At 38.3% G+C, this 13,668-nt stretch overlaps 1 protein-coding gene across 1 annotated transcript in view; it reads left to right on the forward strand.

Moving 5' to 3' along the window:
• Nucleotides 1-13,668, forward strand: part of c5 (complement component 5) — a 121,800-nt gene that overhangs the window by 31,039 nt on the left and 77,093 nt on the right. The window contains exons 9-12 of the mRNA XM_059993817.1: nucleotides 3,429-3,555; nucleotides 5,370-5,485; nucleotides 8,877-9,078; nucleotides 13,079-13,080. Coding sequence (XP_059849800.1) covers nucleotides 3,429-3,555; nucleotides 5,370-5,485; nucleotides 8,877-9,078; nucleotides 13,079-13,080 — 447 coding nt within the window. The remainder of the gene's footprint in view (nucleotides 1-3,428; nucleotides 3,556-5,369; nucleotides 5,486-8,876; nucleotides 9,079-13,078; nucleotides 13,081-13,668) is intronic.

Here is a 13,668-nt window from a genome sequence, read left to right on the forward strand (position 1 = left end):
GGATTTAAAAAAAAATATAATCATTTAAATTATTTACCTCAGTTTATCTCAACCCCGGAAGCATATGCCTTTAATTTGAAGAATGTTATCTTTCTGGTTGCGGGGAAAAAAAGCTACTGTAAACAGTAGTTATGTAAGAAACTGGGAATAAGGGAATGAATCGGATACATTTCCTTATATGAGGTTAAATATATACATACAAATCTAGTGCTGTGCACTTCAAAACATGACCACTTATAACCAAGAAAACCAAAGACAACTGATTCATAGGAATATCATAAGGAAATTCTCATCAGAGCAGACACCATCCAACGTTGTCATGGGCAAATTGGTGTAACTCTCTACCTCACAAAACAATAGGTATTCCCTTACAGTAATTCAAAAACATCAACACTCTTTCAAAGACATTTTTGACAACCAATGAATCCTGCTTTTAGGCATGAACAGCAACACTTGTATCTTATCTTTGAGTAAATGAAAGCCATGCTTTTTATAAATTCTTGACTATTGGTACTTTTTATCTTTTCTCATAAATCCTTATAACCACATATATATATTAAAGAGGTTCCCCGTGTAAACCTCATATATTTATAATTGCATCCTTAGCTTTATGGTAGCTTTGTTCCTCCCGGTTTTCAGGTATGCAGTGCTCCTACTTTCCAAACTGCTTTAAGACATACTTCTTTTTTAATTAAACTTTTTTTATTGAGTTTTCAAAAAATTACAGAAATAAAAGAAAATATATGAAATATATATATATACCCTCCCCCCTCCCCCCTAACATCCCTATATAAAAAAGAAAGAAAGAAAGGAAAAAAAAAGAAAGAAAGAAAGAGTGCCTGGATATCGGAAGATCCGCACATGCTCCATGGAGTTCGTAATAACTTTAGTATATATATTTATTTCTTTCCCCAAATAACCAATTATTTCATCTTCAGAGCACCTATATATTTAATCCTGTCTTTTGTAAATAAGGGTGCCAAATTTTCAAAAATGTTTCATATTTATCTCTTAAATTGTAAGTAATTTTTTCAAGTGGAATACAGCCATAAATTTCCTTCTTCCAACAATCTATACTTAAGTATGTATCCGATTTCCAAGTAACTGCAATAGCCTTTTTGGCTACTGCCAATGCAATTTTTATAAATTCTTTCTGATATTTATTCAATTTGGGTTTTGGTTTTATCCCTTCAATATCGCCTAGTAAAAATAATATTGGATTATGTGGAAGTTGTGTTCCAATAATTTGTTCCAATAAAACTCTTAAATTTGTCCAAAAAGGTTGAATTTTAGAACAAGACCAAGTAGAATGTAAAAAAATACTGATTTCTTGGTTACATCGGAAACACTGATCGGATAAATTTGGGTTTAATTTATTTATTTTTTGTGGTGTAATATATAATTGATGTAAAAATTATATTGCACTAATCTTAACCGGACATTTATTGCATTTGTCATACTATCAAAACATAGTCTTGACCAATTTGTTTCTTCAATTTTAATATTCAAGTCACTTTCCCATTTTTGTCTTGACTTATGGACTCCTTGAAGACATACTTTTTGACTGTAAAACTAAATAGCATGAAATGAATGTCTATTCTAACAATAAGATTGGAATATATTAATTAAACTGAAAATTGGATGATTCCTGCACATTGATCAAATTATTCTTGCTCCCAGTTGTGTTCATTGATCTGTTCATTGATCAAATTATATCTGTTCCAGATCTGCTATACTTCAAGAATCCACATGGCTTCAATTCCTTGTGACCAATAATCAGGCGGATCTACTTGTTTTATATTAAACTGTTTATAGTGAATACTTCCTGGTCACTTTAATTGCTATTACAATCTTAAATTCTATTTTGTATGTTAATATTTTATAATAGTAAAACTAAATTTGACACTTTTTCATCAGACCAAGTGGCAGAGTTGCATTTCTATTGCTCAGCTCCTCATTTAAAAAATTGGAATCAAAACCTCTGTCACAGCTATGCCTACTTTGGCTATCTGTCAATTCTGCCACAACTTTTAGATCCTACAATATCTGTGGCCTGCTACTGTTTCTTCTTTTTGCCTGCCAAATGGGGGATTTTGGGAAGCCAGTACCAGGTTGTTTGCTTTTGGATTGTAGACTTAAGGAGAGGGAAACCTAAGGTCCTTATCGGCAGATCAGTGATGGAGAAAGTTAGCAACTTTAAATTCCTGCATGTAACTATTTCAGAGGACCTGCCCTGGAATCAGCAGACAAATACAATTATGATGAAAGCGTAGCAGCGCCTCTACTTCCTTAGGAGTCTGCAGAGATTCAGCATGACGTCTAAAATTTTGACAAACTTTTATAGATGTTTAGTGGAGAGTGTATTGTCTGGCTGCATCACAGCCTGGTATCACCAATGCTTTTGAACGTACTACAAAAGGTAGTGGATTTGGCCTAGTACATCACAGGTAAAGCCCTCCAAACCATTGAGCACATCTACATAAAATGCTATCATAGGAAAACAGCATGCATCATCAAGGATCCTCACCACCCAGGCTATACCCTATTCTCACTGCTGCCATCAGGTAGAAGATACAAGAGCCTCAGGACTTGCACCACCAGCTTCAAGAACAGTTATTTCCCCTCTACTATCAGGCTCTTGAACAAAAGAGGATAATTACACTCACTTGTCCATCCATTGAGATGTTCCCACAATCAATGACCTTACTTTAAGGCTTTTTTATCTTGTTATTTCATGTTCTCATTAGTCATTGTTATCTATTTGCACCTGCACAGTTCATTGTCTTCTGCACGTTACATAATCTTTCATTGATCATGGTATAATTACTATTATATAGATTTGCTAAGTATGCCATCAGGAAGATGAATCTCAGGGTTGTATGAGGTGATCTATAGGTACTCTGATAAAAAAAAAAGTCACTTTGAACTTTGAAATTTGATTTCAAGGCAGTGAAGCAAAAGCCAAAATCAGCACTGAGGCTATGGGGATCCAAATATTTTATCTCCTGTTCTTGCTTTCAGGCCTTGTCCAAACATTCTCACACTGTGATCTCATATTCCTTCTCCTTTCTCTCCCTTAATGTTCCTCCCCTGACTTGCCTTCTGATTTTGAGTTCTACTTCCATGCAAACCCCTATAGCTTTTATGGTATTTCAGCCAATATAACCCTTTTTTACCATCTTCCCTTGAATCTAATCACTCATCATTTATACATTCATATTTTATCTTGGATGAATGTACATCCAATGAACTGGTGTTCCTATTTGTCATCCTTGATTTGCAAAAGCAAGTACATGATCAATGTTTGCATTCAGTGAGTCACAAGATTGCATTGTTCAGGACAATCAAAGTCAGAATTAAAATTTAGTTTTTTTTTGGAGACTTAGGTACAGCATTAAATAAAATTAACAAATTTTTATTTTTATCAGATGTTCAATGGAGTAACAACTATAATGTTTGACCCTAAAACTGCAACTGAATTAATTAACCGATATGGTATTGAAGATCTTCATGAAGATTTTTTGTACATTGGAGTGACAGTTCAAGATTTGTCAGGTATAAGATAATAATTCTTTACTAACGAGCTAAAAAAAGTTCATGTATATTCCACATTCTGCTGCACTGAAAGAGTGAGTGAGACAGACTGAGAAGCTATGTGAATCTGATGTTTCTTACAATGAGAAAGGCCTTACCACCTTGATACTGTGATCCATCACGTTGTATTCATCAGTCTATAGACTGGAGTTTAGAGCTCACTTATCCTGCTTTTTTTTGGACCAAATTTCTGTCATATCTTTTTAAAGTTCCAACAAAGCCTTGTAGCCCCAGGTGATTACTTCTGTAATGTCAAGGATCTGTCAGGAAATGCAGGGGAGACGTGACCCAAAAGCAGAGCAGTGGAAACGGCTTTTGTAGTGTTATAAATGTACCACAGCTCTGAGGGGCCGAAGGAGCGGGAGCAGCCCCCTCCTTCCGGAGAATTGCAAGATCGCTTTTCATTCTGGTCTCGGAAGTGAGAGACAATGCAACGGTTTTGGCCATTGTTCTTAGAGGCACCTGTGTGACGTGCATGTCCCTGCTACGTGACAGCTACCATGGATATGGACACCCTTGGGCAATGTGGGGGTGGAGATTGTATCACCCTACTTTGATGGACATCTACAACTCTGCAAGTAAAGATAAAAGTGGACTGCAGGAGGCAGTACCCCAGCAACGCACCAGAAGGACACACTCTCTCAGTGCTCCCGTGGCTGGAAGCCACTCAATGCCACGTGCGCTCCTAACTCCTTTGCCTGGGGAGTGGGTGGCTGGTAATACCGAGAAGGACTTCGAACTAACAACGGGGAAACAACGTTCCCCTGATTTTACGGAGTGGCTTCATAAAGACCCGGGCAAGTTTTTTTCGTTTTTCACCGATCCCTCTAAAACAAGTGAAACCCAGCGATTCCCCGAAAGGCTAAAGTCTGCAGACTTCTGAATGACTTTTATATTTCCAATGGACAAAAATACTATCCCCTAGACAACAGCCGAGATTACTTCTTAATGATGATTATTACTATACCTGCGCTTTAGATTGAGTATTGGTGATGTGCATTATCTGAATGTTCGTATTAACCTTACTTTTGTGCCCCTTTATAAATAAAAACGTTTGAAAATAGTGACATCAGACTTCAACGGACCTCTCTATCTTTGCTGGTACGTTATCCAGTTACGGGATACGTAACAGTAGTAAACAATACTAATAATCTGCCAAGTAGCAAGCCATGAGGGGTGCAAAGCAAGAGAGACCAGATATTTAACATAACAAGATAACTGAAGGCCAGGAGCAACTGGTTGGGCTAGTTGGTTTGATGGATGAATAAATGACAGTGGCTGAAAGCTGGGTTTAAATCGGCTTCAGGTAACGAGTTGGAAACAAGTGGCAGGTGTCTCTTGTTAGCTGAGTAGAGACTGGAAGGTGCCTGCCTGTGTAGGCCTAAAAGGATCTGCAAACCCTTCAATAGTTAATTAATCTTGTTCATACTTCATCCAGCCATGGTTCCAAAGTCAGAAACTTTTATGAAGAAGCAAACACATGACATTCCAAAATTGTCTGTCTTATTTTAGTTACACATTTGAATGTTAGTATCCTTGCATGATATTCATTCTCGGAAAAACTGCAGGGGTCTTTCAACCTGAAAGGGCTTTAACAATGTTGCATGTTCCTAAAAATAAGTCCCAAAGATGTCTGCTCTTGGTTGATGTGAAATTAGTTTGATAACTGTCAACTCAGTAGTTCTCTTAAAAATGTAAAGTATTAGAATTCCTGACAGGCCGGTCAGGAATTGCTCCAGTCAAAAATAATCTGTTTTTGTTGCATTTACTGTTAGCTGGAATATCTGAAGATGCTGAATATAGTGAAGTTAAATTTACCACCTCACCGTATTTAATTAACCTGGTTGGAACTCCACTTTTTGTAAAACCTGGGCTTCCATACAACGTCATAGTAAGTAAGAAGAGTTGCATTTTCAGTTTCTGCAGCATGAATCTGACCTATTTGGTGGATTTATTTGTTCTTCCAACTTTCCTTTTTGTGTAAAATTGTAAATGATGATATTCAAATCATCACAATCCTTTCAGAGCAAGGGTTCCCAATCTTTTTTTATGCCATGATCCAATATCATTAAGCAAGAGGTCTGTAGATCCTAGGTTGGGAACCCCTGCTTTGGAGCAACCCATTCGGAAGCACCAATTTCATCACATTCTCTTGTGTAGATGTGGATGAAGTGAACAAATCAAATGGTCCTGTTTTTTAAATAATTTTGCAAAGGTGCAAGCAAGACAACAGATGTTGGTAATCTACTTCAAATTGTTACTGTGAATAAAATGGAAACTTAATTTCTTTTATAATTAAAGAGATGGTTGAAATTTTACCCTAAATAAGTCATTCCTTTCATTTGCCAAAAATTGCTGTAATGTTTTAATTTTTAAGAATTTATATTGTTTTTAAATATAAATAAATCAATGTTTAGGAGTGGGTTACTTTAAGGAGTGCACTTCTGAAGGTGAGTTCTCACTATTGAGCATTATAAGAGGCATAAAATTGGGTATATGGATATTGATGTTAGTGGCACTGTATTGCTAACTCAGCATGATGGAAGGTCCTTGTTTGGTGGTACAGTGGTACTGCTAGTATCCGTCCTTCCTCACAGTTGCAGTGATACACACTTAATCCTGACCTCTGTACCTCCTTCAATTGTGTAGGTCTTCTTCAGAAGCTGTAGTCTCCTCCCATAACTCAAAGACATTTTAGGTTGTTAGAAGGTTAGTTAGCACTGGTGGGAGTGAATGGAGATGGTGGGAATTTGGAGAGAATAAAAAGGGATTAGCATCGAGCAAATGTAAGAGGGTGCTTGATTGTCTACGTGGTCTCTGAGGATTAAGAGCCAGTTAATGTGCTGGATGATTCTATTTGAGATCATTTTTACAACTTCCTTTTAACCCTGAAGGTTATTTTAATTTATTACCAATTAAATTTATAATGTATTCATTGTTTTGATGGTAAAATTGATGACACAGTTGTATTATGCACCATGTGATGATTTGCAATGTGCTGGCACAATAGCATAGCAGGATTTGGGATGCAGTGTTGAAGTTGTGCAAGACATTGGTGAGGCTGAATTTGGAATATGGTGTTCATTCTTTTAAGAGAAAGATGCCATTAAGCTAGAATCAGAAACCTGTTTATTATCACTGACATACCATAAAGTGTGTTGTTTTATGGCAACACTACATTGCAAGTCAAAAAATTACTATACATTACAATAAAAATTTTAAATATTTTATATATATATAGAAAGCAAGGTAATGTTTGTGGGCTCATGGACAATGAAGAAATCTGACAGCAGATGGATGAGGTTACCTCTATAAGGCTGTGTGTGCCTTCCCTGAACCTCCACCTCAATAGTAGTAATAAGATGAGGGTATGTCCCAGATGGTGATGGTTATTCATGATAGATGCCGTCTTCTTGAGGCATTGCCTTATGAAGATGTCCTTGATGGTGAGGAGGCTTGAACCCATGTTGGAACTGGCTGAGTCCATAGTCCTCTACAGTTTTTTTTGATCCTGTGTATTTGAGCCACCATACTAGGCAGTGATGCAACCAATCAGAATGCTCTCCAAGGTGCATCTGTGGAAATTTGCTAGGGTCATGGGTGACATACCAGATCTCTACAACCCCTGGTGAAGTATAGCCACTGATGTCCTTTTTTCATAATTCCATTAATATGTTGGGCCCAGTATATATCCTCAGATGTTGACATCTAGGAACTTGAAGCTGTTCGGACTTTCCACTGCTGACTCCTCATCAAGACACTCTCTGATCTTCCCCTTCCTGTTGTCCACAATTCTTGGCCTTGCTTATATTGAGTGCAAGGTTGCTAGTGCAACACACTCACCAGATCTCATTCCTGTACACTTCTTTGTCACTTTCTGAGATTCTGACAACAGTGGTGTCATTACTGAATTAATAGGTGGTCTTTGTCTGGCCACACATTCATGAGAGTTGAGGAGTGGGCTAGGTAGGCATCCTTGAGGTGTGCCTGTGTTGATTGTCAGCGAGGAGGACATGTTATTACTGATCTGCACTGACTGTGATCTCCCAATAAGGAAGACAGGGATCTAGTTGCAGAGGGAGGTACAGAGCCCCAAGTTTTGAAGCTTGTTGATTGTATTACTGATACTGTTAAACACTACACTGTAATTGATAAACAGCAACCTGACATAGGTATTGTTCTTGCCTGGTGGTCCAAGGTTGAATGTAGAGCCAGTAAGGTTGTGTCTGTGCTAGAAGTTTAATGATAATTGCAGTGGGTTCAGGTCCTTGCTCAGGCAGGAATTAATTCTATCCATGATCTATCTCTCAAAGCACTTCATCACAGTAAATGTATGACTGGGCGATAGTTGTTGAGGCAGCTCACTTTGCTCTTTTGAAGCAGTTAGGAACCTATGATTGCAACTGTGAAAGAGTGCAGAGGAGATTTATGAGGATATTGCCTGGACTGAGTTATGGAGAGAGGTTGGATGGATTGGGACTTTTTTCATTAGAGCCTGGGAGAATGAGAAGTGATCTAATAGAGGTGAATGAGATCGTAAGAGGCATAGATAAAGTGAATGCAGTCTTTTTTCCCTGGGTTGGGGAACCAAGAAATAGAGGATATAGGTTTAAGGTGAAAAAAGAGCAATTTAGTAGGAACCTGAAGGGCAACATTTTTCACCCAAAGTGTGGTTAGTATATAGAAGAGCTGCCAGAAGAAGTTTAGGTAGGTATGTTAACAACATTTAAGAGGTATCTGGACAGGTATAGTACATGGATAAGAAAGGCTTAGAGTGATACAGTCCAAATGCTTTAATGGGAATCTTGGTCAGTATGACCCAGTTTACAGAAGGGCCTGTTTCTATGCTGTATGACTCTAAATGAATCTAAACAAAAAGCACAACCTCCAAACAAGGAGTTGGTCATTCTGGATAGAAATGGGAAGAACTTTCTCTATCCAGAGGTAATACATCTTGGAATTTACTCTGCAAACAGGCTGTGGAGGTTCAGTAGACTATATTTTAGACAGAGGTCGATGGATTATTTGATAGTAAGTGAATCAAGGGATATGGAATGTACAAGAAATTAGCAGAGTTAAAAGATCAGCCAGTATCTTTACCTTAGCTATGTTTAAGCAGGCATATAGAGCCATATTTCCCATTCTTGTTTTAATTTTATTTGTTCTTATGGATGCTGAGAATGAAATTTCTGTACTAATTTTGTCTTGCATCTATAGGAATTATTTATATAATGTAATATATTGGATTCTATTTCACCTCATATTAACTTTTTTTTTAACAGGTCCAAGTAAAAGACATTTTGGGATATCCAGCTGGAAATGTTGCAGTTACATTTTCTGCAAAGGCAGTTTTTGAAGACAGTGAAAGTCAAGACATATATCTATCAAAGTTGAATAGCAGAAAGATAACCAAAATAAATGATGGAACTGCAATGTTTACTATCAATCTTCCAGCTGAACTTCAAGAATTAGAATTTAAGGTCAGTTGACAAAAACAGGAGATCCCAGTCAAGACATAAGTACAAATAGAGTCTACAGTATAAAGATTAGATTAATAAAGGTGATCTGAGATATACAATGGGCACTGAATGCAAATATTGTTTATGTTTTTTCAATCCAGAAGAAAGAATCATTTTGTGAGAAGAACGTATAGGATAGAACTAATAGGAAGTGGAACATGAACAATGTCATTAAATATAAATAAAAGCAACTGGCTTTTTGAGATATTTTACACTGACAGGATTTTAATATTTATGTGCATTATATTTAATAAGAATTCCTCATTTTGATTTCCTTTCTGTTAAATTCTTCACTCATTGAATAAGCTGGTAACTAGTAATTGTACTGTGCTGATAATCAGGATGAAGGTTATGAGAGTAGCTGAGGATAACTTGCCATCATATCTTTCTTGAAAGATACATAAATAGCATTAAATGGCCTACCATTTTATGAGATGAGTATTGGCATACAAAGGGAATGTTGAGGAAAAAGTGGTTTTGATTTGGAAGTCTAAGTAACCCAAGAAACATCAGTCTGACAATAGAGGCACTTAACTTGATTGCATAACTAAATTAAAATTTCAAAATAGCCACAAGTGCAAGAACTAAATCTAAAGTAATTTTTTAAAATTAGAAAATACTGGAAATACTCAGGTCAGTCAACATCTGTGAACAGAGACATAGAGTCAAAATTTTAGGGCATGGAAACAGTTAGTAAATACTTTAAAATGTGCAAAAATGAGGAGGAGAAGGAGCAGCTCAGAAATGAAGCCATATAAATCCATCCAAACACCTTTGAAACTGGACAGGAATAAGCATGAGAACCTTGCACGGCCTAAAGGGTATCTGCTACACAAGTATGAGTTTCCTGAGTAAGAGAGGCCTTGAGGGCAATAAAAGGAGACACTCTTCTGTGTCCCATCCATACGATGGAAGGAAAAGCACTTTCTTGACTTGTTTTGGTCTATTTCTCTCATTCAGTTGACCTGGTAACAAAGTAGTGGTGGTTAAATTACTCAGTTAGCAATTAAAATGATGAATCATTGATTCAGGGACATGAGTTTGAATCCCACGACTGTCAGTAGTAATAAACCATGGAACTTTTAATTTTTAATCAGTATCCCAGGTGTTTAATTAATGTCCTTCAGAGAAGAAACTGTCTCATTCTAAAGTGGTATGGTTCATATATGACACCGGATTCATAAATATGGTTGGCTCATAACTGTTCCTTCAGTACAGAAACAGAAATGATGGACAGTATGTACTTTAATGCACAAATGGATTTTAAAATGTATTTTTCCAGTAAAAGCCTGGGCAAATATGCCCAGAAGTGCAAAAATACACTTGGTGTCCACTTTATTACATACCTGCCGTATGTAATAAAGTAGCCACTGAGTGTATGTTTGTGGTCTTCTGCTGATGTGCCCATCTTCTTCAAGGTTCGATGTAGGATGAGAGGCAGAATGAGAGGCAGGATGAGAGACAGTTGTAGAGGTATACAGGTGTCCCCTGCTTTTCGAACGTTCGTTTTACGATAACTCACTGTTACGAAAGACCTGTTTTCGCTAACCAAAGAGGGCTTTTGCTTTTACGAGAAAAAGACGCCCACTTTATACGTGTGTTTACCCCAAGAAAGACTACAATGACCGTGAAGCCTTGCGCATGCATGTACGTGCTGATTTTTTTTTTCTCTCCGAATCGATTTTGGCTCACTGTCTTCCTGATTTTTGATAAGTGAAACTACACCGTACCTACAATATTTCTACTTCATATAGGGTATATATTTATCATGTCATTCCTGCTTTTACTATATGTTAGTGTTATTTTAGGTTTTATGGGTTATTTGGTATGATGTGGTAGGTTATTCTTTTGGGTCTGGGAACACTCAAAAAAATTTCCCCATATAAATTAATGGTAATTGCTTCTTTGCTTTACAACATTTCGGTTTACTAACGGTTTCATAGGAACACTCTACCTTCGGATTGCGGGGGAAACCTGTAATATGATTAGGAATATTCAGCATGGCTTTGTCAAGGGCAGGTCATGCCTTACAAGCCTGATTGAATTTTTTGAGCATGTGACTAAACACATTGATGAAGGAAGAGCAGTAGAGGTAGTGTATATGGATTTCAGCAAGGCATTTGATAAGGTACCCCATCGAAGGCTTATTGAGAAAGTAAGGAGGCATGGGATCCAAGGGGACATTGCTTTGTGGAACAAGAACTGGGTTGCCTACAGAAGGCAAAGAGTGGTTGTAGATGGGTCATATTCTGCATGGAGGTCAGTGACCAGTGGAGTGCCTGAGGGATCTGTTCTGGGACCCTTACTCTTCATGATTTTTATAAATGACCTGGATGAGGAAGTAGAGGGATGGGTTTGTAAGTTTGATGATGACACAAAGGTTGGAGGTGTTGTGGATAGTTTGGAGGGCTGTCAGAGGTTACAGCAGGACATTGATAGGATGCAAAACTGGGCTAAGAAGTGGCAGATGGAGTTCAACCCAGCTAAGTGTGAAGTGGTTTGATTTTGGTAGGTCAAATATGATGGCAGAATATAGTATTAATGTTAAGACTCTTGGCAGTGTGGAAGATCAGAGGGATCTTGGGGTGCGAGTCCATAGGACACTCAAAGCTGCTACGCAGGTTGACTCTATGATTAAGAAGGCATAAGGTGCATTGGCCTTCTTCAATCGTGGGACTTAGTTTAAAAGCCGAGAGATAATGTTAGAATATAGATATAGAATAGTACAGCACATTATAGGCCCTTTGGCCCACAATGTTGTGCTGACCCTCAAACCCTGCCTCACATACGACCCCCACCTTAAATTCTTCCATATACCTGTCTAGTAGTCTCTTAAACTTCGCTAGTGTATCTGCCTCCAGCACTGACTCAGGCAGTGCATTCCATGCACCAACGACTCTCTGAGTGAAAAACCTTCCTCTAATATCCCCCTTGAACTTCCCTCCCCTTAACTTAAAGCCATGTCCTCTTGTACTGAGCAGTGGTGCCCTGGGGAAGAGGCGCTGGCTGTCCACTCTGTCTATTCCTCTTAATATCTTGTACACCTATCATGTCTCTTCTCATCCTCCTTCTCTCCAAAGAGTAAAGCCCTAGCTCCCTTAATCTCTGATCATAATTCATACTCTCTAAACCAGGCAACATCCTGGTAAATCTCCTCTGTACCCTTTCCAATGCTTCCACATCCTTCCTATAGTGAGGCGACCAGAACTGGACACAGTACTCCAAAGTGTGGCCTAACTAGTGTGATAGAGCTGCATCATTACATCGCATTTCTTAAACTCTATCCCTCGATTTATGAAAGCTAACACCCCATAAGCTTTCTTAACTACCCTATCTACCTGTGAGGCAACTTTCAGAGATCTGTGGACAAGTACCCCCAGATCCCACTGCTCCTCCACACTACCAAGTATCCTGCCATTTACTATGTACTCTGCCTTGGAGTTTGTCCTTCCAAAGTGTACCATCTCACACCTCTCTGTGTTGAACTTCATCTGCCACTGCTCAGCCCACTTCTGCATCCTATCAATGTCTCTCTGCAATCTTCGACAATCCTCTACACTATCTATAACACCACCAATCTTAGTGTCATCTGCAAACTTGCCAACCCGCCCTTCTACCCCCACATCCAGGTCATTGCAGCTATATAGGACCCTGGTCAGACCCCACATGGAGTACTGCGCTCAGTTCTGGTTGCCTCACTACAGGAAGGATGAGGAAGCCATAGAAAGGGTGCAGAGGAGATTTACAAGGATATTGCCTGGATTGGAGAGCATGCCTAATGAAAACATATTGAGTGAACCTGGCCTTTTCTCCTTGAAGCGACGGAGGATAAGAGGTGACCTGATAGAGGTGTACAAGATGATAAGAGGCATTGATGGTGTGGATAGTCAGAGGCTTTTTCCCAGGGCTGAAATGGTAGCCACAAGAGGACACAGGTTGGGGAGAAGGTACAGAGGAGATGTCAGGGGTAAGTTTTTTATGTAGAGAGTGGTGAGTGTGTGGTATGGGCTGCCAACAACGGTGTTGGAGGCAAATACGATAAGGTCTTTTTAAAAAAAATTTTTTTTATTAGTTTTTCAAAACATTTTACAAATTAAAAACCCCAAATCCCAATGAGGAACATTAAAACAGTGCAAAATTAAGCATACAATAACAATATGCTACAAAGCAAGAGAATTTAACAAAAAAAGCACCTAAATTAAAGACAAGTAAGCTTAGTGTCCTCCCCAAGCCCCACAACACAAGAGAAAACAACAACAACTCCAGACCAACCATAACACAATATAGAGAATATAACTCAGGACAGCCAAACTCCCAGACTGTGAATACACTCAGCAACAGAGGGTAATAATGCCTTCTACCAGAAAAAAAAGGGAGCTGAAAGCAAGGGACCGAAAAGAAAAGAAAAAAAAAACCCTAGTCAAGAGGAAGGTTATGAAAGTACTTGATAAAAGGTCCCCAGACCTTATGGAACTTTAGATCCGAATTGAGAACTGAATAATGAATTTTTTCGAGGTCCAAGCAGGCCATGATGTCGCTAAGCCATTGAGCATGA

Source organism: Hypanus sabinus, chromosome 18 (genome assembly GCF_030144855.1).
Source record: "Hypanus sabinus isolate sHypSab1 chromosome 18, sHypSab1.hap1, whole genome shotgun sequence".
Taxonomy (NCBI): Eukaryota; Metazoa; Chordata; class Chondrichthyes; order Myliobatiformes; family Dasyatidae; genus Hypanus; species Hypanus sabinus.